This window comes from Protopterus annectens, chromosome 11.part0, assembly GCF_019279795.1.
Source record: "Protopterus annectens isolate FY-2018-M chromosome 11.part0, PAN1.0, whole genome shotgun sequence".
In the NCBI taxonomy this organism is placed as follows: Eukaryota; Metazoa; Chordata; order Ceratodontiformes; family Protopteridae; genus Protopterus; species Protopterus annectens.
The window spans coordinates 225,320,896-225,345,895 of record NC_056745.1 but is presented as its reverse complement, the minus strand read 5'-3'; the positions used below and the strand labels follow the sequence as shown (position 1 = coordinate 225,345,895).

The 25,000-nt window shown below is 38.6% G+C and overlaps 1 protein-coding gene across 1 annotated transcript in view; it reads left to right on the top strand.

Annotated features, from left to right (window-relative positions):
• PLXNC1 (plexin C1) overlaps positions 1-25,000 on the top strand; it is a 735,616-nt gene that overhangs the window by 313,048 nt on the left and 397,568 nt on the right. Inside the window, exons 11-12 of the mRNA XM_044087647.1 lie at positions 707-794; positions 12,197-12,246. Of these exons, the coding sequence (XP_043943582.1) occupies positions 707-794; positions 12,197-12,246 (138 nt within the window). The remainder of the gene's footprint in view (positions 1-706; positions 795-12,196; positions 12,247-25,000) is intronic.

The window sequence follows — 25,000 nt, the reverse complement described above, 5'->3', positions numbered from 1 at the left end:
TATGTTGTTGATATGGTATAAAGTGCTTTGCTTTACTACATTTATTTCAAGTAAAAAATTTTATTGTTCAGCTGTAAATGCTTGTGGCTGGTAGCTGCTTATTGCTTAAGGGAATATGTACTGAGCAATGAAAATTCAACTGGTGGCTTGTACTTTAAAGAACTGGTGTGCAACATATTGCTACTATGCTAGTGTTTAACAGTTAGAGCTGTAATCATGTTTTGATAAGCCAGAATGGTCTGGTTGATGGTAAAGTTATGTAATGAATCTTGGAAAAAACTATGTGTGCTTTTTTGTGCAAAGTGGTATTAGACAGGCTTCAATTACCATTGTAAGATTACAATGGAAAGCTGTAATTGTCTTAGACTAAAGTATGGGATTATTTTAATTCTGATCTTTAGGTATACAGTGTAAAGTTTATTTGTGTATGGTATTGACTACTATTTGAAGCACCAGTGTACATTTTCCATAGGCTCTTAAGTCCAGTTCCCCCATGCATATTATATGGTGGTCCTCTGTCTATACAGTCTTAGTGAATACATACATTTCAAATTATATTTTTTGTACACATGTGAAACTGCAACATCTTCCCTCATTGGTATGCATAAAGATGGCTGATAATTTTATAAAGGAGCAGATGTATATAATACAGATCAAAGTGTTTCTAGGCTATATGTGATTGCTCTTATCATTTCTTTATTTTTAGGTTGCTTTTTCAGCCATGAATCATGCAGTACCTGTTGATGTCGTGTATAATTCCTCATTTCTTTTGGATAATCCTTACAAGTTATCAGGTATGTTGGTGATGTATACATTAATTTCATTTCAAATAATATCAGATGTTTTGTGTCAAGAAAAACAGTGCTAGCACTTTGAATACTATCACTTGTCTTTAAATATATGTGTGTGTATATATATATATATATATATATATATATATATATATATATATATATATATATATATATATATATGGATTCACTTTATAATTTCGAAATACTGAAATATCGAATTTCAGTATCTTGAGACTATTAAGCCGAAAACTCACAAACCCGAAGACCAAAACCGCAAAATTCAAAACTGCAAACGTCAACAAAACTCTACCCCACATATACAAACACAAATACACCTACCTCCCAATACTACAAAAAAGCAAAACAACACACATGAACACAACAGAACAAACACATACACCTACTCTTCCTATAATCAGGGGGCAAGCCCCCCTGCACCCCCATGTGGGTGTCTGCGCCCCCACACCCCGCTACTTATATACACTAGATATATATATATATATATATATATATATATATATATATATACAAGGTCACACTACACACTAAAAGACAGAAAACCCACCGCCACACATTCTACACCCCCTTGCACAAACACACATCACATACATACATACAAACATCCCCACTTTCAACACTGACACACTCCCACTCTTACCTACCTACCTACCCTAACACACACCTAAAACTCCCCAACATATTCACAAACACACAAACCCTCCCCAAAACCCTTAAAAAAATAACACTTACCTAACGTCCCATCAGTACCGCGGGTTTCACATTTCAGGGTTCGATATTCTGCAGTTTCGTGCAACTGCAGATTCGACAGTTTGGTCTCAAGATACTGAAATTCGACATTTCAGTATTTTGAGATTCCAAAGTGAATCTTATATATATATATATATATATATATATATATATATATATGGTTCTACCTCACTTCAACGACACGCCGGAACATCGACAGGGAAATCGCGAGCCCCAGAAGATCGACAGCGCAGAAGACCGACATGACGGGACCTAGAAGATCGACAAGCAGAAGACTGACCCGACGGATGAAAGCATCGACGCCGAGGATGCCGAAATGGGAAAAGGCTGTGTAAGTATGCGGTAGTGACGGACGTTAGGGTGCGAGTAAGGTAAGTGTGGATAGGGGTGGGTTAAGTGAGTTAGGGTTAGGGAGCGGGTCAGGTAAGTGTGCGGTAGTGACGGACCTTATAAAAAGAAGCCATTTCTATCACCTTTTTCAAAATAACATTCCAGAGTAGAAACATTTCTGTTTTATAATATAAAGATAAAAACTGTTAATCATGACTTTTCTGACCAATGTTTCTGAGATGTAGATGCTCTACATACTTCAGTGTGCAGTTGTGCATTACTCCTTTTTGAAATCTCTGTTTTCATTTTGTCACTGTGAAACAGCATTATATTGTACTAAGAAAATAAATGTGCCCACAAGCAGACTTTGACATGAATAACTGAAAAAGACTGAAACCTTTAATGATGACATGGCTAAAAGAGGCACTATGTGACTCTTTCTGACAAATATTCTGCAGACTGAGCAGTAAAACATGATTTTACCTGAACTCCTAGTATGAAGATATAATGCTGTGTGATCTATCCTCATAATGAAATAGCTTTTGAGAAATGTTTGTTATCTGCAATGCAGATGTTTACTGTTTAGCAATAGAAGTTTAACTGTTATTGTCAGGAGATGAAGTTGTTTAGATGTTTGTTTTTCTTTCAGCTTTTCCCAGTTAGGGGTCACCACAGCAAAACTCCGGTCTGCTAATGATTGGCAGTAGATTTTTATGGTGCCGAGGTGCCAGCTCGACGCCCAACCTTTAAGGAAGGCACACCCATTCACGCATATCTTTCGAATGCTACTCGACCGCAGGGAGGACATGCAGACTCCACACACAAGGCGCTCCAGCTGAGAATCGAATGGGAGAACCTCTTGCTGTGAGGCGACAACGCTACCACTGCACCACCGTGGCTTCATAATGGTTACATATGAATTAAAGACACAATCTGAGCTGAGTACATATTTGTAGAAATATGTATGTTCAAAATACTTCATTTTTATTGGTTCACTAATGTTGCCGGATTTCTCAAGGAAAAATATTTTTCTTGACAGAGGAAGTACCCAAACCCTCCAATGGAAAGGACCCGGGTTCAGCCTCCTGTACGTCCCCAGATGAATAAACCGACTTTGTCATACATTATACTTAGCAAAATCTGGAATTTTCTGTAAATTGTTGTGGAATGCTAATGCATCACCTTCGACTAAAACTATAAGCAAAGAATAAACGGTGCAGTGATGTTCAGCAAAATTCTAGAAAATATCACTTGAAAACTGACAAGCTTGAATTTGTTTAAGAGCAAGAAAACTAATTACACATTGCAAAAGTGCAGGAAATATCACTATGAAAACAAAATCCATTATGTAAAAACAGATACAAGAATAAAAAGATAAAAAAAAAATCCATAATTAATCTTCAATCTGCAGAAGAGTACAGAGCTCATATAAGAAAGATCAGTATATAAGAACCAGCCAAAATAAAATTTCCTGTTAAGCACTTTTGACACAACATGTTTCACAGAGACTTTTTCCAAATGATTATATAGCATAAAACACAATTTTTGTAATTTAAAAACCAAGTCAGTTGATCAAGAATTAAACAAGTTAATTTGTAAAAACAGTATCTAATATTTACTTAAAATCCTTGAATACTGAAATTTCACCATTAAGAAAGAAGCAGTTGTATGAAATGTTACTTAACAGGTCTTAGCTTTAAAACACATTTAATCCTGCTGTTTTGTTAATCCCTGGGTGGTTTCAAACACTAAACCCTGAGTCTCATTTTAATTCTGTTCCAGCATTGCTTCATAGTTGACACCACCCCTGAGACTTTTTTGGGACATTGTCAGTCACTGCAAATATTGTTTGGAAATATATACACATTTTTGAGCTGTATAGCACCTTTCCATAAACACTGATTTCATTTCATCTTGTCCAACACTAAAACAACAATTAAATGTATTCAGCTTAGAAAAAATAACACAACGGTTGTCCTTTACCAAATTCCAAAATTTAGTTTACTTTACAAAATACCTTTACCGAGTTCGAAATTGAACTGAAATGCAAATAACTATTTGTAAAAGTGGTGATAGCCACAGCTATAGTTCACTGCAGGGCATGTATGAGCATGGCTTCTCTATAGGTGGTCAAGGTGACATTCCCCAAGATTCAGTTGCCTGCATGAAAAAAAGAACTAGACTCAGAACGTCAACAGCTGTTCTCCATTGGAAATCATTGTCCATGTGCTTTCTAAGTGTGTGCCAGCAACAACTCATGGCTTTTGCGAGGGTCCTCCCTTTTTCAACTTGGTGTAAACATGGAGTTGGTATATATATTTATATATATAAATATAAATATATATATATATATATATATATATATATATATATATATATATACATATATATATATATATATTGTATATATATATATATGTATATATATATATATATATATATATATATATATATATACATATATATATATATATATGTATATATATATGTATGTATATATATATATATATATATATATATATATATATATATATATATATATATGTTCTGGGGGTGCAAAGGGGCTTGCCCCCATGAAAAAGCACTTAAAGTTAAAATGTTCATCCTTCTGTGCTTTGGGCATTATTTTTCTGTATTTGGATCATTGAATTTGTGGAAAATGGTGATTCATAGCAGAATCCATGAGCACACGTTGACTTGCCTTGGTTGTGACATCCATCACGTCAAGCATGCGGGCTACTGTAGCACCACATCTGCCATAGTGCAGTCTGGTGATTTATATCCAGGTATGACTGTGCCTCTCTTTTCTTATTGGTCTTTTGCTCAGTACTTGGGTATTGTCCACTGCTTACTTAATACATGGCTGATTAGTTCTGTAACACTTTCCACAGTGACCTCCTCAAATATTAATGTTAAGCAGGAATATATAGCAATTGCCTATATTTTATTTTGTAGAGCATGTATCACAAACCAGCATCACAAAACACAATATTAATCTCATATAAGAGTAATGAAAACTAAAACTAAAGGCGTACATGAAGGTTAGGAATCATCAGGTGGCCTTTCATCCTGTTATGAAGAAAGATTACACTGCACTATAATCACTTTTGTTACGTTATGCAGGTATTGTAACATGTTCCAGGTGAAAACCTGAGTGTACAGAATCATTTCACATTAATTGAATATCTGAAAACTATGGTAAGGTGCTCTTGAGTTGTATTCTTAAATGTTTGCCTCCAGGGAAAAACTGACTTTTTATGTAGTTCATGCTTCTTTGTAGTGTTCACACACGGCATAAATTGACAGTATTTGTGAAAATTCGATGAAATAAAAACAAAACAAACCCAATATGTCTGAGCTGGACAAAATGGGAATAGGCTTAAGTACTGACTGTTGCCCTAATATAATACTTTGCATGTTAAAGGTGCAGCTCATGTTAAACGATGCATTTATTGCAAATACAAAAACCAGACTTACTCGTTCAGATCTAACAACCAGTATCATCACAGCAGTCAAAAATTCGTTAATGGCATCGGTGAACACAACTTTTACTATTCATCCCTGTCATAAAGAAAATGGTCATTTATGCTTTTTGCCACTGCTCTGGTTACTGCTGTGGTACATTTTACTGAATTTATATCATATGGTTGAAAGACCATAAAAAGTGGAAAAGATTGCTTTTCAAACATTGAACCAGCTTCTCCTCTGGAAGCCAGCAACACAAGCAACAGTGTTTTCCTAGCCCCTCTGCACACTCACCCACCATACTAATTACTTATACTAGCTCCAAGGTCACTCCACATTGGAGAAATGGAAACACCTGCCCAAAAAGATTGGAGGATGAGCCAGTTTGATGTTGTAACAAATGATCTTTTCTAGTTTGAGCAAATAGACATTTCATTATATCTGGTGTTCTGCCTTTAGTGTTATATTTCTTCATTCTTTGGTCACTTGTTTCAGTAAGATACATAGCTACTATCATTTTGGGCTTACTCAATCCTAGCTAGACTCTCACCCATATTTAATGACATTTATTACCAATTAATGTCATGTCCCAAATGTAAATGGAGTTATAGACAGCAGAACAGACTCTAAGTGGTGTCTGTTGGGGGAAGACATGAGTAGACCAAGCACTTTAGGCGTCAACCATGCTGTGCTGTATCCTTTAGGTAGGAAAGCATGGATCACAGACTGCGTGTCATGCCAGAGACAGCCACTTGACAGTGCAAAAAACTGAGTCTTGGTGATTGGGTCATATTGACTAGTGTCACCACAAATGAGAATGGACATGGGTATTGTTTGGTACTAAGTGAGTTCAGGGCCCAGTATAATCTAACCTACCATGCTAATAGAGGAAGGAGTGCTTTCAACAGCATCTTAATGAAGAAAACCCCACAGAAGATGTACTACACCATGCACAGTCTATGATGGAAGAGGAAAAAGAACCTACCCTAGAAGAAGTAAGAGCAGCACTAAGGAAAGTGAAGTCTGAGAAAGCGACAGGCTCAGATGAAGTCACTGCAGATAACGATCAAAAGGCTGGGTGAGTTAAGAGAGAAATTGTTCCTGAGGGTAATTATAGCAGTATGGGGACAAAGGCATATTTTAGGACGACATGAAAATAAGTATATTATTGCCTGTATACAAGAATAAAGTGACCGTTCACAGTTGTGGGTAGTATAGAGGTATCAAACATCAGTCGCATTGCATGAAAAGTGCTGCAGAAAGTAAATAAAAAAAAAAATACATAGAATATTAGAGAGTAAGATTGAAGATGACAATTTTGAATTCAGGCCAGGATGCAGCACAACCAGCTTGATGTTTGCAGAGACAGAGGAGAAAAAACTGGCGATGAGAAAAAGATTCCAAATGGGCACTCCTAGACTTGGAGAAAGCAGATGACAAGGTAGCAAGAAAGCTGATTTGGCCTGTACTTTGATGGTACAAAGTCCCAGAAACATTGGTAAAACTAGTGTTGGCTATAAAAAAGCAGTGACACAAGTAGTCAGTGTTTGGACTCACAAAACGGTCTCCAGTCAGAGTGGGTTCAGCTCTAAGACTACAACTATTCTTAATGGTGATGGACTACATTACCAAGCAGGTTGGAGGGGACACATCAGCAAAGCAGCTGTATGCAGACAAAGTGGTGTTACAACATACTCTGAACAAAAACTTTAGAAAAATGATACTGGAGTGAATGCAAAGCTGAAGGCTGATGGGATGACACTGACTACAGACAAGATAAGACAGATATCATGACAAGAAATGGAGAAATTAGAAGAAGCTGAAAACTCATATAGAATGGAAGTAGTGGAATAGGATAACAGCTTCAAGTATCTGGGTGGGGTAGTTGAAGAAAAGTGAAGTCTGAAAGAGAAGATCAATGTTAGAATCGAAGGGGCCAGGCATTGAAGGAAGAGCAGTTGAGGAAGCTAGAGCTGATGGAGAGGAAGTGCCTGCAATGGGTGGTAAGATCCACATTGTGGGACAGATGATGAAATTATGGTATCAGAGCAGTAGCCAAAATAGATCAATTGCAGAGACGGTCAAAGAAAACAGATTATTGTGGTTCAGGTACATGATCAGGAAAGCAGAAATTGTTTGGTGAAGAATATTCGGACGATTTAGGAATAAGCAAGAGTAAACAAGGATGACATAAGACAGACAGACTGTGTACGAAACGATCTAGAAAGGTCAGGCATGCCAGTCAAAAAAGAGAGATGCTGACCACTGATTTGTCTCCCTGATCCCATGTAGACAAAAGTGGGAACAAGGGGGCGAACACTGATGATGATATTTGTAAAAGTGGATTTTCTATAAAGCCTGGAAGTGAATAACCCTATCTTAGTATCAAAAAGCAAATGCACATCTAGATAAGAAATGCTTTCCTTAAGAATATTATATGTAAATGGCAAGAACTCTTTAGCTTGATTGATTTCATAAAATTATGCAATGTCTCTCTGATTGCATACAGGAATAAAACCCTGAATACGGTCTGCATGGCCTGTGGCTGAAGCACCTGACAGAGTGACAAGGAGGATGGCATGCTTATTGGAGGGGAGGATTGTGCTGCCTAAGGGCATCTCTTTATCACTGGGCCCTGTTGGAGCCACAGCTCTCAGAGATCACTAGGCTGGGTGAGTGAGCTGATTAGAAACGTGGCTGTTTCTGGGCCAAACACAGGCATGTCCTTATAGGGATCACTTTGATGGTCAACCCAATCTCCAGACATGGTACATCAGCAAATGGGGGAGTAAGACCCAAAAACAATCAGATAAAGACCACCCCTTCCAGCAACAGTAGCAACTTCCAGGTTTGCTCATGGTAGATGAGAAATCTGTGATCACCAGTGTGTGGAAGGGATGCCAACTCCATCTCAGGGGGGGTTAAACATCCAGGAATGCATCAAAATGTGCCTGATATTAGAGGTGAAAGGGTAAGGGGATCCATGCTGTTATAGGAGTATAAATCACCCCAAATGTGGAAAGCAGATTGTATGGTAAACTAAATAAAAATACAGACCTTTCCATACAATAATAACTTAGCTAGCTATTAAGCATTCTTAAAAGAATTCCCTTTATATAATTATCTTCCCAACTAGCTGGAACTACTTTTACAAACATAGGTGCTAAAACAGCATCCATGGCCACTGCTGGTGTTTGCTAAATAAACCTGATATGGTTCATATAAAAACTGTTAAAATCATTTAAGATTTTATTATGATAATTCTCTATAAATAATACAAACTAGAGTTCATGTAATTTTAGAAGTTTGTGTAGAAAATATACACAAGGTGTTAAATAATCAAAATTAATTTCAGTGCCATATCTGAGATTTGGTTCTTTCATGTTACCAATTTACATCTGCAAGCACAGGTTTTCACATCTCACCATAGGTTTCATTCCCTGCAGTGTGAACACAGTGAAGCACAGGTCATTGAAAACTGGTTGTAACAAACAATGAACTGGGTGACCTATGAAACTACACCCCTTCTCCCAGGAAAGGACTGCAGGCTATGGCCCCACACTCCTGTCTCCTCCTGCAGTACGCACACCAAGTGCCCAAGGAGTTATTTGAGCTTATGAGGCTGCCTGAACCACAAACATAGAGGTATTTCACTGTATCAAAGGAGTGGCTGCAAAGGAACTCACCCAGCAGACCATGGACAGGGACAAAATGTATATATGAAGGGGCAAAACACATACCATTCAGTCTACCACCTGCATGTGACACATAATACACCACATTCACAGTATCATAGGAGGTTACTAGGCTAATGGCCTTGGGGCCCTTCCAGGCCTAGCCAAGAGTTTATCCCCAAAAAGAAACATCAGTCAGCACCTGTCACCCCCTGTCAATGAAGGACACGGGTGGAACCCCTGGGACAAATTTGTGGTCTCCCATCCACTCATCAAGATTACACTTGAAGAGGGTCAGTGAGGTGCTCTGTTTGACATGTATGGGAAGTCTATTCCAGAGACAGGGCAGTCTGTCGGAGACAAAGCTGTCTCTCCAGCAGGTTTTGTTGATGTTGCATATTAGATTCAGGCCTTTTGAGGCCTTTATGCAGGTAGTGCATCAGGAGTTAGACTTACAGATATGGAACATCTCCAGTAGGGCAGGGTCTGAGATTGCCTTGTAGGCGAGACACAGATCATTCCTGAGCAATCTGTATGATACCGAGTAGAGTGATAGTGGTTTGAGCCTGTCTGCATAGGGCAGGTGTTGGAGGCCATGGATTCTCTTTGTGAGGTATTTCAGTGGCCTTTCCAGTTGGTGCAGATGTTTGGTGAGGTACATCCCAAATGGAGCGTTATACTCAATTACTGGTCTAATGAGGGGGGAGGAGTATAGAGAGGTAATGACCTCCTTTTTTCTGGATGCAATCCCTTTACTTATGAGATTACCCAAGTAAAAGGCTTTTCTGACCACTGCCGTTACATGATGGTCAAATGTGAGGTTATCAACCTGAGTGCCCAAGTCTCTCACCACAGGTTGTGTGCTTAGGGGGTTGCCACTAATGGGGGTCGTGTTTTTGCTGAATGGTATGATGATACATTTCTTTGCATTTAGCTTGAGGCTATGACTTTGGTACCAGTCATTAGTTTCTATGAGACCCTCTTGAAGTATGTTAACTTCATTTGGGGAGTCAATGACAGCACCCAACTTACAGTCCTCTGCAAACTTGGTCAGCCACAGGTCTTTTGTCTTTGCCTGGACCTCTGAGAAATAGATGCCAAACAGCAGGGATCCCAGGACAGATCCCTTGGGAACTCCACTAGTGACAAGTCTGGTATCAGAGAGTTTGAGGGTCCTGTCAGTGAGCCAGTTGGCCACCCACCTGATGAGATAGGGATTTACACCAACTTGTGTTAGCTTTTCGATGATGCCTGAGTGGGGTATTGTGTCAAAGGCCTTGGCTAAGTCAAGGTAAGCTGTATGTACTGACTTTCCCTTATCCTGTAGGAAAGCTGGTCAGATCTGCCTGTTACAGACAAATATACATTATGGTACATTGCCAAAGTTGGTGACATCATATGCAACAATGGACAGATCCAGTATCAAGAATGTTGTTATTGGGGTAGATATTACATGTAAGTTATAATATGTTTGTCATCCTTGAGCAGGTACACTTATCCAGTCATCTAAATAATACCAGACTAATTGTTCTCTATGGATAATCAAATGGAGCTACCTGTGTGTACAAATCTGGAGTGTATGTGTTTTGTCCATGTTGATATTTCAGACAAAAATTCATACCAGTGCTAGGAGAATGATCATAACCTCACATTCATCTTTCATTGTTACATCCACACATGCTTCGACAACGTATAGCACATTACTATCCAGGTGGCAAGTCATAAGATGTGAGATATGGTAATCAAGGTAAGTACACTGCTCACCTGTTTACCTGTAGAGGCTAATTTCACCATGGCATGAGCTTGGCGGAGTAGACGAGCATGTGCAAACCATCTGCCACACTGGATGGCTGCCTGTAGAATGCAATACGGAAGATGAAGCGGTAGAACCTACATGCACATTAACTCACCAAAACCTTGCTAAAATTAAAGTACCATGTGATGCATCTTTGGAGGTTCTCCTACTGTTTTTGTGCTGTTCCACTTTTCTGTCTTTGCTTGATACCATTTGATAGGTTGCCTTTCAACTGCATGCAATACTTAGCCAATACAGCTAAGCTGTATGGCCACTTATCACTCAACAAGCAGTAGTACTGTGCCGAAATATCAAAGAAAGCCCATTGGATAACGTGTTAGTATGTGCAAAATGTTCACTTTTTATTAAGTTATTTCTATTGATTCATTTATACAGTATTTACCATACATATGTGTTTTTTTTTTGTTTGTTTTGTTTCTGCTAAAGCCTCGTGAGTTTTGTTGTCTAGTTTTATAATGCTTTTAAAGATGCTGGACATTTTGCTTTGATTTTGTACATAATATACCACAGTGTAAGTAGTATTTCATTTCCACAGATACTGAACTTGATTGAAGCTAACAACAATAATTTCCTCTGTACGTAATCTGTATTTGTATCCTAAGGCAGCTGACGAAATATTAGTTTGTTGAATTATTTACCTACTGCTACAACCAAATATAAGATGATGCATGTCCAAATGTTGTTAGGTCAGAACCATTTCACCTGAGATAACTTGCTGTTTACATCAAATATACTGATCTTAGAATAGCAATATTTTGTTTCGGGGTCATTTTCTTATAGAACTGTGCTGGGAAAATTATTTAGGGATTAATGTGCAATAAGAAATGTCTTAAAAGTAGAGTGGGATTCCTAAAATATGTGATGTGATGTTAAAAATGCACATTGCAGGAAAAAAGATATCTTAAAGTCCTCAGTACAGGAACATAAAGCAAGCACATGTCAATTGTCAATAAATATAAGTTTTTATGGGGCTGTAGCAAATGAAACTATCTAGGATCCTATTATTCATGATGAAACTGCATGTTAAGGTTGGTTTGCTTATATGAATGTTGAAAGTTAAAACATATGCTAACTGACCAAATAAATGACCATTTAACAGAAGCTGAGATAAAATATTAGGCAGAACTTTACCAGAAATTAGCATTCCAATGAGGTTTGTCAGAATCCTTGTAAAAATCTATATGTTGCTGTTTTTCTTATGTATATATTTAATTTTCAAATAAAAAGACCATATTCAGTATATTTTCTGTAAGCACGAGTCATTTACACTAGTGTTATACTTTGTGAACTGTGTGAATATCTCTATTTGTAATTTGTAACATTCATAAATACTGTTTTGTGTATTTCAGTGAAGAACTGTACCTTCAGTAAGACCTACTGCACAGCAAACAAAACACAGGTGAGTGGTATCGCAGACTTTATTCACAGAATAAAACATAAATACTTTCTAATTTAAAAATTGTTGGAGTCCAGACAATTGCTATTTATCTGCCATCTTTATGTCCCGTGACATAAATGTATAGCTCATGCAGACCTGGAAACATGGAGCGGGATACATTTCTTATTAAGATTTTATCGATATGAATAGTCATTGTCTGTAATTTAGGTATTCATTTTGATAACCTTTTGATATTTCAAAGCTCATTAGTGTAAGTCTCAGAATAACAAGACTGAATGAGTGAAAATACTGGCTTACATTTATTAAGTCTGAAATTGCTTTTCTGTGATGTATGGCAAACTTGGAGTTTTTATACATAGATTTAGGTGGACTGGGGACCTTACCATCCACATTGAGGATACAGGGAGTCTTACCCCTTGCAAAAAACAACTTTAAAAGAGAACAGCTGGGTTTGTTGTTTACCATTTTCCTATATTTTCCATTATTCCAGGACTTCAGCTAAGGAGTCTGTGAATTACAATAAGGAGCCATTTATTTAATGACCTCTACAGCTGCTCAAGCCCCAGCTGCTCAAATTACATTACCTTGAAACCAGGGACCCAAGTGTCTGGTAGTTCGTATGGCCATACACTCATGCTTGAGCTTGAATACTGTGTTTGAGTGAGATGCAAAAGCCATAGGGAGGGGAAGCAGCTCCCCCACTTCACCTGAAAACAGTATTCAGCTTCACCACATAAAAGAGAAGGTCCAGTCCCTCAGTAAGTAATAAACTTCTTTAATAACAGGCAAGATTAGCGCTTTCGTCTTGTGTACAACACTTCATTAGATGCCCCCATTTAACATTTCATCCTATTTATATCATGCTTAATTACCTCTAATTAACATTTAAAGACAGTATAACAATTTAATTACTAGTGAAGAAATGATGAATAAAAACAGACTTAAAAAACATACCCATAAAAATGTTGTTACACATTACCAAGACCCACCTAATATTGTATAATATATAAATAATGGTGGTGTTAAATTTGTGAAGCTCTAAGCATTAATACAGGTTTAATAGTGATATACTCATTTAAACCAGGATGTATGTTAGACACTAACCTAAGTTGCCACTTCAATTCTTTATTTAATAATATATTTTTCATATCTCCTCCCCTCGGGTTTACTTTAACAACATCTATTATCCCAAATTTAAAACCATTAAAAAAGTACAATTCACTGAGTGTTTGTATAGTGCACTGGTCTCTTTCTTGGACTTTATATCGCGGAGGTGTTCGTACATCCTATCCTTAAAAGCCCTCTCTGTTTTCCCTACATAAAATGCAGGGCATCCTCCACATATGGACAAATACACTAACATTTTTGTATTACAATTGCCTTTACAGAACCATATTTTACTATTCAATCCATTTAGTAGGCATATACTTTCTTCCTTAATAATGTATGGACACTGCTTACAATTTCCACATGAGCTAGTGGACTTTTTAATATGAAAATTGGGCACATCCAATTGTTCAACTTCACTTTTGAAATTCTTTCCGGTCCTGAAAGAAAATATAGGCTCATGTCCCACCACCTCATGTAGTTCTTTGTTCACTTTAAGCATACTCCAATTTGCCTTTATGATATTCATAAAAGGTCATGTAAAACTATTAAATTCAGTTACACATGATCTTTGATATTTATTGTTCTTCCCATGTTTATTGAGTTTGTCTAAAGGCTTTCCCAAAAGGGCCTTATATCTGGTGCCCCACCCTCTATATACTTCCTCAAGGACACCTTGGACAATGTCCGCAGGATATCCCCTCTCCAAAAACATTCTTCTAAGGTTTTTAAATTCTTCTTCAAGGTCCTTCCTACCTGAGGTCATTCTAGCAATTCGCACTGCTTGTCCTTTAATCAAACTTTTTTTCTGAAACATGGGATGATTACTGGTGTAATGTAAATAACTATTACACCATGTATTTTGTCTGCATACCTCTCAACCTGGAAACATCAAAAATCTGGACAAAGCCCATGAAAAATAGGTACAAATCTGTACACTGATTAACATCTAATTTGCATACACAATTACGTAACCCCACCCACTCTAATGGAATTGTGGGACACCAACTTTCAAACGCAAACTGAAGAACAGACAACCAAAATATGGCACCAGAGTCCTGCAGCCATTCCAATGTCCCATTATCTGGCTATTTCGCCCCATTTTCCATAAACTCTAATGTGTGCATACTGCTTTACTAATACAGTGATTATTTATTTTATTTTTACATTTTACAGCCCAATGCATAAACAATAGACATCTGCTAAATAAAACAACACTGTCTCACAACGAAAATAGACTTGGCATTAAAACATCTTTGCCCTTGAAACTCACATTCATTGAAACAGCATTGAAACCCACACCAAATTCAAAGAAAATGCATTTGGTCAGTGGTGAATACTGTTTTCAAATCACTGGCCCCTTGCACACAAAACAAGAAACATGCATGTTTTCTTTCATACACCTTCCTGACTTTAAATTATATTCCTTGTATAATACAGCACACTTGTTGGACTATAGGGCTTTTGCTTAGGCCAGGGATGTCCATTCCATGCCCCATCAAATGAATAGGTCAACTGGGTATAGCCAATGGTGCCATAAGGCAGGGACATATAGAAATGGGGATGGAGAAAGTGATTTTAAGCCTGAGTGTAATTTGTAGTCATGCTGCTCTGAAGTACAATCTTAGATAGGGTGACTTACACCTCTCCAGTTTAATACACTTCATATTCATGTACAAAATGCATAGCCCCGGAACACATGAAATAGAATGTGCACTACTGAGAATCACCCAGTTAAGTAGTTTGTAAACTTCATCACATGAAATAGAATTTACATGACTGAAAATCACCCATTTAAGTTCATTGTACAACTGCTCACCTGAACACCCTGCTGTACTGCACAACTAAATAACACAGGCACCTTCAACAAAATGAAAAGGCACACACCACCCTCACACACACACACACACACACACACACACACACACACACACACACACACACACACACACACACACACACACACACACACACACTCACACACCCTACTACTACATTCAACTTATCCTTTCCATTTGACCACACCTGAAACAGCCAGGAGGAACGAGCCTTCTAAATACAGCCAGAGCTTCTAAATAAAATAAATCCTTGCGAAGCGACAGGCGAGACTTCTAAATCACCCAGTTAAGTTCATTGTACAGCTGCTCACCTGAACACCCTGCTGAACTGCACAACTAAATAACACAGGCACCTTCAACAAAATGAAAAGGCACACACCACCCAAACAAACACACACACCCTACTACTACATTCAACTTACTTCTTTCCGTTCAGATAAATCCTTTCCATTTGACCAGACCTGAAACAGCCAAGAGGAACGAGCCTTCTAAATACAGCCAGAGCTTCTAAATAACATAAATCCTTGCAAAGCGACTAGCGCGAGAGTTCTAAATCTGTTCCCGCTCACAAAGCATTTGAACCACATCTGGAAACCCGGAAATACATGCGTCGCGAGCTCATTTCTGACAGGCTGGTGGTAGCCCTGATGAGCTGACGTCATCGCGTATGCGATGACGTCAGCTAAAGCGCGAAAAATGAAAAAGTGCAAAAAAATAAAGAAATAAAATCGGAAATGAAGGGGTGCCACTCGGGAATCGTGGCACCCCATTATTTGGACCCCAAAACTCGGTAAAAATCGAGTAATTCGGGACAGTTGGGAGGTTTGTTTGTCTGTATATTCTAGACTTAAAACTTTCCTTAGTCTGAAAAATAGTGGTGTCCAAGTAATTTATGCTTTCCTTGTCCCATGTATAGGTAAATTTGAAAAAAGTAGTACAACCATTTAAATGTTGCATAAAAGAGTCAACACTCTCCTTGCCCCCCTCCCACAAAACAAATATATTGTCCAAAAACCTTACATACAGACGTATATTGTTTGTGTAAGGGCTGTTAAATACGTACTAATGTTCCCACTCACTTTTTGTTTTTCACTTATATTCAGGGTATTCCTGAAGATTCCGAAGGAATCCACCAAGAACATTATGGTGACTCCCTTCTAGCCCAGACAACTGTGGTTCTCCCTTCTCTTGGAAATGGCCAGGGATAATTACCACAATCTTCCTCACAGAATGGATTTACTCACTCAAGTAAGGGATGTTTGATACACCCCAAACCCAATCAACTTCAGTTGACTGCCTGGATGATAGGGTCTTAATTCCCTTTGGGCACCTGTTTACTCAGGATGTACAGCCAGTATTAATGGAGGCAAGAAAGTTGCTACTAGAAAATGACATACTAGTAAATGGCAACAGTTTTCGAGTTGGTGCCAACAACATAACCTGCACACATTCAGAGCTAGTTGTTCTCTGATTTTACAATATTTGTGTGAGTTACTATCCTATGGCCTTTCTTGCTCCTCCAGCAGGGTTCATTTATCAGTAATTTCAGCATGTCTGTTCACGGATCCTCCTCTTTCAATGCATTCTCATATCAAAATGTTTTTGAAAGTGCTTTTGCATGACATGTCCAAGAAAACCAGTGGTTCCATCTTGGGATCTTAATTTTGTGTCGGAGAAGCTAACACTTGCTCCATTTGAACCAGCTAACCTGGCTGAGTTGAGGTTCTGAACATGGAAAACAGTTTTACTGATTGCTCTGACCTCTGCAAGAATTATATCTGAGTTGCAAGCTCTTATGGTGAGTCAACCTTATCTCATTTTCCACAGAGACAGGGTTTCTTTGAGAACTAATCCTTTTATGCCTAAAGTGGTATCCAAGGTTACCTTAAGCCATGCTATCCATCTCCCCATTTTCTTTCCTGAACCTGAAAATGAGGGAGAAAGGATACTCCATACTTTGGATGTCCACAGACAACTCAAGTACCGTCTTGATTTAACTACATTTTTCAGATTCTTCAATCAACTGTCCATTTCTTGTGAAGGCAAGAAGAAGGGACAACCTGTGTCAAAACAGACTATTTCTAAACAGTTATCTAAGGCTATTACCTTTTGTTACACTCACCACAACAAATCTATTCCAGGCAGGGTCAAGGCAAACTCTTACAAGGCCTTGGCTTCATCTAGGATTTTTGGAAAAGGTTGGATTCTAAAAGTATTCTAGAAGCTGCAACTTGGTCCTTTGCACATACTTTTTACAAAGGACTATAACTTGATTCCTTCTCTATGTCTGAATCAAGCTTTGCTAGAACCATTGTCCAGGGGTCTGGACTCTTCTCCTTCAACTTTCTGAAGTGGTAAACTAGTGGAATGTATCCATATAGTTAAGGCTACTGCAGCGGTGATCAGTACGATGAGTATGGTACAGTTGTGTAATTAAACGTACCATAACAGTAAATGTTTGAATGCTCATTGATTCAGTAGCCACTCCCTCCTCCATCTCCATTGTTTTTGTTGTGTTTTTTATGTCACAATGTGCACATTTTTTTTTTGTTATTCCTAGCACTGGCCTATGAGGGCTCAGCCTCCTTCTCTTTGTTGGTATATAAGCTCCCAAGGGCTTTGTGCCCAAACCTGTCTTTTCAGACAGGTCTGGGTAGTGTGGGTATGTGGAAGGTGTCCTAAAGCTTTGGAAGCTAGATGGCTGTTATATCTTTTAGGTTCATAAGTAGGTGCTAGGCTATTGGCCCTAGGGCCTATATAAGCCTAGCCAAAAAGGTACCCTGGCTTTCGCCACCCAAGAAAATTATTTTCCTGTGCTCCTGTCGAGCAGAGCCACAGAGGTGATCCCCGGAGTGAATTACCTATTTCTGATCCAGTCATCAAGATTCTTCTTGAATAGTGCTAATGAGGAGCTTTGTTTGATATAGACAGGTAGTTTGTTCCTGAGTTTGGGAAGTCTCTGGGACAGGAATCTATCCCTCCAGCATGTTCTGTTTATTGTGGTGACAAGGTTTAGGTCCCTAGAACGTGTAGCTCGTTGGGATTGGGATTTCTTTAAGTGGAGCATGTCCAACAGCTCTAGGTTTGTTATAGCTTTGTATGTTAGGCAGAGATCACCTCTGAGTAGGTGATATGCAACGGAGTAAAGCTGGAGTTTTTTGAGACAGTCTACACAGGTTATTTGTTTGAGGCTGGTAATCCTCTTTGTGAGGTATTTCTGCAGCCTTTCCAGTTGTTGTAGATGTCTTGTGAGGTACATATCAAAAAGGGCATTGTACTCTATGATGGGTCTAATGAGTGATGAGTAGAGGGGAACAATAACCACTTTTTTTTCTGGATGAGAAACCTTTTGTGATGAGGTGTGCCACGTGGAAGGATTTCCTGACCACTGTGGTGATGTGATTATCAAAGGAGAGACTACTGTCCACCTGTGTCCCAAGGTCTCTTTTATTTATTTATTTATTTATTTAATTTACATTTGTTGAGCGGGAGTGTCCGACTGGACATAGGTCCATTTTCAGCAGAGGTCCGGGGAGAAAAGCTCCACAGTTAAAATAAACAGACAGTAGTTACATTGGATTACATAGCGATTAACAATTATCACACTTTTGGTGTTAAGTAGACTGCCGCCTATGTGGTAGTTCATGGGTACAGAGTTTTTACCAAAGGGGTTGACAATGCACTTTTTGGCATTGAGCTTGAGCCCATGGCTTTGACACCAGGCATCTGTCTCAGTGAGGCCCTTTTGTAGCATGTCCACATTGTTAGGAGTGTCAATTACGGCTCCTAGTTTGCAGTCATCTGCGAACTTCATTAGCCAAAGTCCTTCTGTGTTAGCCTGTTCTTCAGAAAAGTAGATACCAAACAGGAGAGGACCCAGGACTGAACCCTGTGGTACTCGACTTGTCACTGGTCTGAAGTCGGATATAGCTAGGACTACTGCAGCAGTGATCATTCAAACAGCTACTCCTATGTTAAGTTTACTTACACAACTGTACTTTTTTATTTTCACAAATTCTATGAGCCTACAGAATTTGATTATGCTACTCTAAAAGAGAGGTTTACACCTGGTTTACCACATGTACTTAACACAAGAACTATAACTTACTAAGTGCTGGAAAAATGATGTATGTCATGGCTCTACAGACAGACAAACTTGTAACAAGTAAAAGAACTATAGTAATGTATCAAATGGTTAAAAATGTCAAAATTTCACTTCATTCTGCTTAACCACAACTTTACAGAAGTCACATTACCAAACAGCTTTCACTGACATCATAAGAAAACTGAAATGACCACTGTGTAAAAAATAATAACAGACTTGGAAATGATACTTCTATAGTTGGTCTCCAAAAAATGCTGTAACTCAAAGGTATCACTACAGCTAGAAAATAACGGTAACATATGTGGGTACTGGGGGGGGGGTAATCTCTTTGCAAAAGCACCAGCTTTCAATTTCATTCTTATTTTGCATAATCATAATATTGCCAATTTTACATTTCTTTGAGGTGCTGCTTTGACAAATAGCGTTTGATATAATAAGTTCTGTGAGGTTGAGATTTGACAGCAGGAAGCAAATCCACAATGCTATACATGAACATTTATAGATAATTTGTCAGGGGAGGAGCAGATTTCTTAGAAATATATTATATTATTTCTGAAGAGTGTGCATGCATCTGTGTGCGTGTTGTACTGAAAATGCACTAATTTATGATGATTTAATGGTCACTATCTCAGCAAAGTAATAGCAACTGAAAAACTGGCTGGGTACTGTCCAGTTTGGCACCTGTGTTTATTTATGCAAATAGAGTGGTTAAGATCATAAAAGGTTAAGTTTTTTTCTATTTATTTCTCCCTACTGCCCGCTGATCACTGCACCTCCTTAATGGTACAGAGGCACCTTCATTCCCTAGCAGTAAGGATCAATGTAAGCTCCAGCAAATAGGGAAGGGAGCTGTCATCCAAGCAAACATCAGGGGTGCTTTTGCTCTCAGATGCATCCTGGCAATGAAATAATTTGAAGTAAGTGCACATCTGCATCACCACAGGGACACCTAGTTTTTTGTGTTCCTTCACATGCAAGACAGTAGCTACCATCACCAGAATGAGCAGCCTCGGAGAATACCCCTCCCTACACGTGCTACTACTTCTGTGTCCTGAGACTGCCATCCCTTGATGTTAGAGAAGCAGGCATAGCATGTTGTGACCAGCCTCCTTCCCACAAAGTTTGGCACTGCCCACCCTCTCTGCTAGCACCATCAGTCACCCAGGTTGCTAATAAAACCACGTCACCAGGACAGTACTCAGGGCTTTATTCCTCAATAGCAGCAGGCTGGTGTATATAAGACTGGCATTTTAATTTGAATATTAGTAACCGTAAGCTTGATAATCACGAAAACTAAATATTCAGCATATTTTAAAATTATAACAAAGCTGCATGTTCAGTGCTGCTACTCTTCAAAAGGACCAGCTACAACTTGCTGACAAAACATTAATGCATGCGAAGCCTGGAACTGGGATACCAGGCAGAGCCATAGCTAGATCATGTGGCACCCTGGGAAGTTTCCTAGACTGGTACTCTCCTTGATCTAAACGTGGCCTTCCAAAGCATGCTGCACCTCTAGAAAGCACCTTGCTACAATTACTGACACACGGAGCTTCTAAGTCTAATCATGAATTTAATATCAGCATTCATTTAGGAAGCCACGATATCCTTGGCATTTCGTAAATGAATGCTGGCACTGCACTCACACTCCATTATCACCTGCTGGTCATACACTTAAACAGCTTACAGCCAGGACAGCCACATCCCTTGTCCATCTTAGTTATGGCTCCGATCCTGGGCAGCTACTCACTTTCTTTCTTTCTTTTGTTCAACCTTGTTTGCTACAAGAAAGTCCCTTGTAACACTCTATGTGCTCAAATATTTAATCAGACAACCACACTGCCAATTTAGAGGCATCCAAGCAGCCACACATTCTAAGTTAACATATTATTCTTTTGTCAGTTCTTAAGTTTTTTTCCATAACATTATGACAGATTCACTAAAAATAATGCCCTTTTTGTTTTCCTTTTTTGGAGTTAACTAATGTTTCATCATGTATGTATGCATTATTGTGATTTATTTTCCTATTAGGTGTCATAATCGATGACTTCAACTTATAACGATTGTCTTCTCTCCAAAACAGTTCTTCTGTTGCATCATGTGCACGCACACACACACACACACACACACACACACACACACACACACACACACACACACACACACACACACACACACACACACACACACACACACAGGTAAGGACAAATGAATGTGCAAACACACACATGAGCGCATGCACACACATGCACGCACGCACACACTCGTGCATACACACACAGGTAAGCACAAATGCACGTGCACACACACACACACACACACACACACACACACACACACACACACACACACACACACACACACACACACACACACGCATACCTCTCAGGTGTACCACATTACGAGGAATGTACCTCATTTGGGGTCTTAAAAAGTTCACCTTCCTCAAAGTTCCACATTGAAAGACTGTCACAAATTCAGTGTTAGGATTTTTTATTTTTTTAAGTGAAATCCATTGTAAATAGATATGAATCATATTAATTCATTAAAGGATCTTCTTCAGAAATAAAACCAGCATATTTTAACCATCCTGTGACCTTCCTAGTTGAAGTTGTTAGTAAGCCATTAGTATGTGTTCCACATTTTGCCCATTTGTTCCACATTATGAGGGCTAGTGTTCCTCATTTTGGAGATGGAAGGTTGAGAGCTATGCACACACGCACACCCACACCCACCCACACACACACACACACACACTCGCACACACGCACGCGCATGCTCTCACTCACACACACACATGCACGCACTCTCACACACGCACACTCGTACACGTGCATACATACGCACATGCACACATGCACACACACATACATATGCACACGCACTCACACGCGTGCGCACATATACACGCAAACACACACTCACACCTATATACTAGGTCTGTTTCTGAGGTGTTCAGGTCATACTTTTAAGAGCTGCATATTGAGTTTTTTCTCTCACAACAGTATTTTATAGCATGGCTTTTATCTACTAAAAAAATCACAAGTAGTTATTAAAGTATTGCCTCTAATATCAGTTATTTATTAAGTCCTGATGAAAAGCTCTAGTTAGTCCAAAACAAAGAGTTCGTGTAACTGTATTCTAAAACCTATGCTGGAGCAAAAAAAAGTATCATATCACCTCTATGTTATAGTATTTCCACTATGTAGCTGTCAGGGCACTGTGGCAGCATGGAACTTGAGAAAAGTCTCCTTTTTTGAGGCACAAAGGGGTATGAGCATTGAGTGGCACTGTTTTTTGTGAGCTCCTCTCTCCCTCAAGGTAGTTTTAACAACAAATTCGGGAATTGTGTCACAATTAGTTCATAGGTTCATAGATTAGTACTAGGCGAATTTCCCTTGTGGGCTAGTTTAAGCCTAGCCATTTAGCCCGTATAAGAATCAAACCCTGTACCTTGCTTCTGTAAGGTAAACACCTTAGCTATTATACTAACCTCCCATCCTTCACATGTTTCTCTAAGGGATTTGGAAAACTTTCTGCAGTGCAATGAGCAGAGCAGTCTTGGGGATCCACTGTATAGTATTCTGCCAAGGTTCATGGCCACTGATTGCAGCTTGAAGTTAATCAACATGGCTGCTGAGGCCCCCCAAAGGAGTGGAAGAATTATGGGTCATCCAAGCTTCAACAAAAGCTTTAACAGACATTATGGAATGAGCAGTTGTGCATATCCAACATATTAAGTCAGTGACAATCATCAGCTCCAAACCATACATCAAATGTTACAACAGCAAGGTGAGTTGCATGAGCAAAGGGCCATAACCTTCTCATGTTCTAAATCAGTTAAATGTAGATTTTTCCTAAAGTGTTGTTTGTCTTGCAGCATTTGCCTCTTGTCCCGTTCTCTACTTTTCTTAGCAATTGTTAAATTGCCATTAGTAAGTTTCTATGGTCAGGTAAATCACCTCAGATTAGTCACAGGTATCTAATGAGGCCTAAGAAATTGGGTGGAACTGGGCTTCCAAATTTTAAAGCATACAGGGTGACAGTACTGGGATCATACTAGTATAAAGGCAGGTTGCCGCCTTCTCCCATGTGGGTTACCATCAAACCTCTTTTACATATCTATCTTAAGTCTATCCCAAGTCAACATCCATCGCATAAGGTATGGGACCCAGGTGGGATGGACTGTTGGTAAATAACCCAAAAGTGGTCAAATCCATTGCAACATCAGTAAATCACTCTTTACTCTACTTATGGAATTTTAACCTTATCACTATCAATTACAGTGAAGTGTGGCAGGCAGACTGGGCATCTGGAAGTATTGTGTTTGTAAATGATTTACTAATCCCAGAGCTGAAACAAGTAAGTATTCATTAGTGATCAAATTTATAAATTAAGGATGCAACTGGACCTTTGACAGTGATATTATTTCATATTCTTGGCTCTCACCACTGCTTTGTCTGGCAGAACTCTCTAGTTCAGTCTTTGCAAAGGCAAAGTGAAAACTCAATTTTTGGTATGATCATGTAGCTAGCCGCACCACTGAGGTTTTTTAATGAGTGTTAAATATAAATTTGGGGATTTGGTGCACACAAGAGATTACAGAGGAGCAGTGGAAACCCTACTTTAGTAAATCACAAGATGATCCATGCCTGCCTACTGCGTCATCTTTTGCCTTTCTTAAATTGCTCTGTTGCTGAAAATGGACCCCCACCTAGTTACATCAAGCTAGATTTCCTTCATTAGATGTGGACTATTTGTACATGGTATGGTCTTGCGAGGTAATCCAACCTTTGTGACATCTATTGATTCATAGTATCAGTAGTATTATTAATGTTACCCTAACAGAACCAAAGAATGCTGCCTTTTGGTTAATGCGGATTCTTTTTTTATTTATAACATAACTCTTACTAATATGATGCCTTTGATATTTTAACACTGGAAGATAATTCCAAGCAAATGGAAAGACTTCTTCCATGTGCTGAGTTATAACCTGAAGCATTGGTCTAATGCTCAGAATGACAAAGTACAAAATACTCATCTTTCTCATAGACTAAAGCAGTTAAGTGTGTCGATGTGTTTGTTTTCTGTTTCTGTCATGTCATCCCTAAGGTTTTAACAATTTATGGCAATGTCTTCTTCTTGTTTATGATCTTGAATTGACTAATATTTAATTGGTCCATTGCCAATTCATGTTGTATTTATATGGTTCTATTTGTCAACATAGTTTTTGGTTTTTAAAACATAAAACAATAATTGTTTAGAGTATAAGAGGCATGACACATGACAGCAATAAAGGAGCCCTAATTAAAGATCACATGATAAAACCAACACCAAGAAAGATCACTGTATACAACTGACAATATATATTTAATGATCATTGACTCATTCTAGCCTAATGATGTCTCCGGGCATTTCTGCAGTTGCATCCTTCTGAAGCCTCTGGGTATCAGATATTGCTCATATTTGATTAATAATTCCAAGACCATGTTATATACAAGTTACTAGACAAATTCATCATAAAGTTTACACAATGGCAAACACAGCAATATTGATATTTGACCTCTGTCTAGTGCAAATAAAGAGATACTAAATATTGTATGTGTACTATTTATTTGTACTGAAATCATTTTAATTTCTCTATAAATATCTCAACAATCGTGATGCAGATGGAATGGAATGGTTTAGTCTCACATCACAGCTC